This window comes from Trichosurus vulpecula, chromosome 1 (genome assembly GCF_011100635.1).
Source record: "Trichosurus vulpecula isolate mTriVul1 chromosome 1, mTriVul1.pri, whole genome shotgun sequence".
Lineage (NCBI taxonomy): Eukaryota > Metazoa > Chordata > Mammalia > Diprotodontia > Phalangeridae > Trichosurus > Trichosurus vulpecula.
In genome coordinates this window covers 516,013,748-516,018,588 of record NC_050573.1, presented here as the reverse complement: position 1 = coordinate 516,018,588, position 4,841 = coordinate 516,013,748, and the positions used below count along the sequence as shown (strand labels likewise).

The 4,841-nt window shown below is 37.5% G+C and overlaps 1 protein-coding gene across 1 annotated transcript; it reads left to right on the top strand.

Moving 5' to 3' along the window:
• Positions 1–3,215: 3,215 nt before the first annotated feature.
• On the top strand, positions 3,216–4,187 carry LOC118841000 (39S ribosomal protein L4, mitochondrial-like). Its single transcript, XM_036748402.1, has one exon. The coding sequence runs from the start codon at positions 3,216–3,218 to the stop codon at positions 4,170–4,172; it is 957 nt and encodes a 318-aa protein (XP_036604297.1). The 3' UTR covers positions 4,173–4,187.
• Positions 4,188–4,841: the final 654 nt, after the last annotated feature.

Genomic DNA, 4,841 nt, shown 5'->3' with positions numbered 1-4,841 from the left:
CAGTTTGTTTAAAGCTTTCCAGGTTTTTCTGAAATCCACTTGCTTATCATTTCTTATAGAACAATATGAATTCGTTACATTAATAGGCCACAACCTGTTCATCCATTGCCCCAACTGATTAAATTCCCTCAATTTCTGATTCTTGGCCATCATGAAAGAGCTGCTATAAATATTTTTGTCTGGATCCTTTAAATTTTTTGTCTTTGTGCAAAAACTTTTTAATTTAATCTTATCAAAATTATCCATTTTATGTTTCATAATGTTCTTTATCTCTTGTTTGGTCATAAGTTTTTTTTTCCTTTCTCCATAAATCTGACAAGTAGTTTTTCAGTTGACTCTCTAGGATTCCCTAAGTATACCATCATATCATCTTAAAAAACTGACCATTTTGTTTCCTTATTGCATATTCTATTTCCTTCAATTTCTTTTTCTTCTCTTATTGCTAAAACCAATATTTCTAGTACAACAGTGAATAATAGTGGTGATAAATGGTATCCTTGTTTCATCCCTGATCTTATTAGGAAAGCTTCTAACATCCCCATTACATATAATGCTTGCTGATGATTTTAGAGAAATACTGCTTATCATTTTAAGGAAAATTCCACTTATTCCCATGCTCTCTAGTGTTTTTAATGAGAATGCAGGCTCGATTTTGTCAAATTCTTTTTTGATCTCTATTGAGATAATCATACAATTTCTGCTAGTTTTGTTATGGATATGGTCAATAATGGTGATAGTTTTTCTAATATTGAACCAGCCCTGCATTCCTGGTATAAATCCCACCTGGTTGTAGTGTATCATCACAATCTTTAGTTGTACACCCAATGCTTAGCACAGGGTCTGGTGCATGGTAAGTGCTTAACTAATGTTTGTTGAGTGACTGAGTGATAAGTCATACTTTTCTTCAGAGGAGGGAATTTCTAGACTAAGAGTGAACCACACCAATGACATTTTAGATTTAAGCAAAAAATAAAAATTTATGCCAAATAACATAAGGAGATATAATGCAGTTTTGTATGTTAGTTATTCTCTTTTAAAAGTCACTTTTACATGCAGAAAGATGTACAGTGGAGTTTCATGCAGGTAATTCAGGTAATAGGTTTGTTACAAAATTATATGGCTGAGGTTTTTAGAATCCTAAAAATAATGAATAGTATATTTATTGATCAGGCATGCATTAACAATCTAAGCAAGATCACTTTTTAAAAAGCTGAGCAATCTCTTAAAGTTCTCAGTTTTTATTCTATGTATGTATGTGTGTTGTATATCTAAATATTTATATATAAACACATATTTATGTATATGAATTTAAAATATTTTACAAGTTTTAAATACTTTGCTGAATATTTTACTTTTTTCTGAGAAAATGTACAAAAAGACAACTTATTTTTCTGACTGGACCAGTTTGCCTTTACGTATCCCCATGACCTTCCACTCCCAGAATCTCAGAATATTGGTGCCATATTTTATGCAGACACTTATTTGCTTTAAGCCTATTGCCATTCAAAAATCCTGAACTCTAAAGCTTCACTAGCTTCAGCCTCAAGTGTAGGGATTATACTCATGTCTCATGATACCTGGCTCCTCATTTCACATGTGATTTGACTTGTTTACATATTACCTGATTGACTTCAGGCCATTAGGTTTATCTAACATTAGGTTATTACATTCAACAATTTTGAGCTCCTCCCTTCTTATTCTTTCTATTCTTATCTGTTCCACTCGTGTATGTATAGTGTATGTATATGTATGCGTGTGTGTGTATACACTCACACTTGAGTATATGTATATATATATAAATATACACATATATACATTCATGTATTACATATGTATGTGTTTGTATCAAGTATCAAATACTTTTGATAATTATTGCGTTATATTTTGAGGCCTGGATGAGCTCTTCTCCCTTCATTACTACTTGATTCTTTGTTTCCCTTAATATTCTAGCTTGTTCCTCCAAATGAATTTTCTTGATAATTTGCATATCTTAAAAAAGGATCCCTTTGGTTATCTTATTGGCATAGCACTAAATCTGTAAAGTAATTTAGGCAGATGATGTGCACTAAATATCTTTCAAGTTAAGGATTTTTAAAATTCTTTTAGACATATTTCTTAATTGTTTCTATACACATATTGAAATCATCTTGTTAGATTGACTCCCAGATATTTTTAAATTATTTTGAATTAGATTACCTCTTCTAATTCTCTGTCCTAGATGTTTAAAAACTCCATACAGATTAGTTTGCATAGGTTTATCTTGTATCTTTTAATTCAACCGATGCTATTATATGTCTCAGTTTCTTTTCCGATCAACTAAATTTTTCTAAGTAAACCATCAACAAACAAAACAGAACAGTTTTCTTCCTCCATATCTATCTTCATGCTTTTAATTTCTTTCTGTTCCCTTATTACTCTGCTCATACTTCTAGAACTATGTCAAATGACAGCAGCAAAAGAAGGAACGTTGTTTTACTCCTCTATTTACTGGAGATGCTCACAAACCACAACCTGTAAGCAGTCTGAGGTACCCTACTGGGGACCCAGCTGGCTAGTTCCGTTGACCTACTCCCAACCCCTCCCCAGAGGGTGTTCTGCCCAAGAGAAAGTAAATTTTGAAGGCTGAAACCTACCTAGTTAACTCAGGGTTTACTGACTAGATTCCTTTCTCAAAAGACCAAGCCTTAAACCCAATTCACCCAGGATCTCATTGATTGGACAACAATGGTTCTCTGCCCTGCTCAAGCATCACTTAATGGTTACTTTTGTGGGCCCAGGTGGCTCAAAGGGAATGTAAATAGTAACTGTTTCTCTTTTGGCCAGCAATCCTCAGGGCCTTCTGCTCCCAGTTTTTTTTTTTTGTTTGTTTTTTTAATTAAAGTTGTTGTTTTTTAATTAAAAGGAGCCATCCCTTGACTCACTTCTTAAAGAGGTCTATTCACTGAATAGGCATTGCCTCACTCAAAGTGAGAACTTGAAAAGACCTTAGCTTAAAAAGGCCAAGGACTCCCACTGCATCCTGGGCCATTTCCAGTCCTCCTGATGGATATCTGGCCACTGGACCCAAATGGCTCTGGAGGAGAAAGTGAGCTTGGTGATTTTGCACAGCCCTCTCTCACTCAAATCAAATTCAATTGCAAGTCATGTCATCGTCTCCCTGATGTCATGGTCTTCTTCAAGAATGAAGGATAAGGAACTCATGATATCTGTCGCCCATGACGTATTTCCAGGCGCCCCAGGAAGTTGCCCTCTCGCTAGGTGTCGGAACCGGTGCCGCGTTGCTTCTGATCTGGGCAGCACTGGGGGCTTGGGAACCCGGTCAGGGCCTAACCCCAGCACGAAGGGCCCTGTCTACGCTGACTGGGGAAGACCTCACAAGGCTGGAGCATGTGTTGACTACAGGACCCCCGAGCCCCACCGGTGTCCCCCTGCTCCACCACTGTGACCTCCCAGTTCCCATGCCCAGGACCCCAGTGCAAGCCTGGGTGGAATCCCTCTGGGGTTATGAGGAAACACTCTTGGGCCTGGCTGACCTGCACCCTAACATGTTTGCTGTGCCACCCCGGCTAGATATTCTACATGAGGTTGCCATATGGCAGAAGAACTTAAAGAGAATTAGTTATGCCAAGGCCAAGATCCGGGCAGAGGTGAGAGGTGGTGGGAAGAAGCCCTGGAAGCAGAAAGACTCAGGCCAGGCCCGGCACGGGAGCATCCATTCCCCAATCTGGCGAGGAGGTGGTATTGCCCATGGTCCACGGGGTCCAACAAGCTACTACTATATGTTGCCTATGAAAATTCAAGTGCTGGGCCTCAGGGTGACCCTGACAGTCAAGCTCATGCAGGATGACCTTCATGTGGTAGATTCCTTGGAGCTGCCAACCTCAGACCCAAGATACTTGTTAGACCTGGTTCGGCACCAATGTGGGGGTGACTCTGTGCTCCTTGTTGATGTGGATGAGGAGATGCCCCAGAACATTGTTTCTGTTGTATCCGACCTGAAGACCATCAACCTGGGGCCAGCAGTTGGCCTCAATGTCCACAGTATGCTGAAGCACCAGACCCTGGTCTTGACTCTCAACACTGTTGCCTTCCTAGAGAAGAAGCTGTTATGGCATGATAAGTGCTACACAGCCATCTACCCATTCCGCCTGCCCTACAGCGACTTCCCTTGACCCTCCACGGTGACTGGGCTTCCCCACTCGTGGTGTATCAGAATAAAGAATCTTTGTCACTTGAAGAAAAAAAAATAAAGAATGAAGGATAAACCACAGCCACAACTATTTTCCCCTTTGTAACAAAAAATAAAAATTTAAAAACTTTGTCTTCTATTAATATAATCCTGTAACCTTGTAGATTGTAGAATATGATTAATTATACTTATTGCTTTCCAAATGTGAACTATTTACATCTCTGATATAAATTCAACTTGACCATAATGAATGTTTTACATAAAATACTGTAGACTTTTATTTGACTGGAATTTATTTTAAAAGTTTGAACTGAATTTTCTATGTATGTTTTATGTTCTAAACTCAAGGCCCAAATAGATGGATATTTACACATATATTATTGAACAGAAGTAGATGACTGGACATGAAATTAATTTTTTCTTTTCAATTCATATTAATAAATAATATTGGTCTATAGTTTTCTTTCTTTGCTTTAACTTTCTATGGTTAAGTATCAGGACTATATTTGTTATATTAAAAGATTTGGCAGTGTTTTACTTCTAAATTTTTAAGAACAACTTGTATATTATATGTATCAATTGTTCTTTAAAATTTTGATAGGTGCATCTCATAAATCTACTAGGACCACTCTTTTTTTTTATTTGGTCTTCC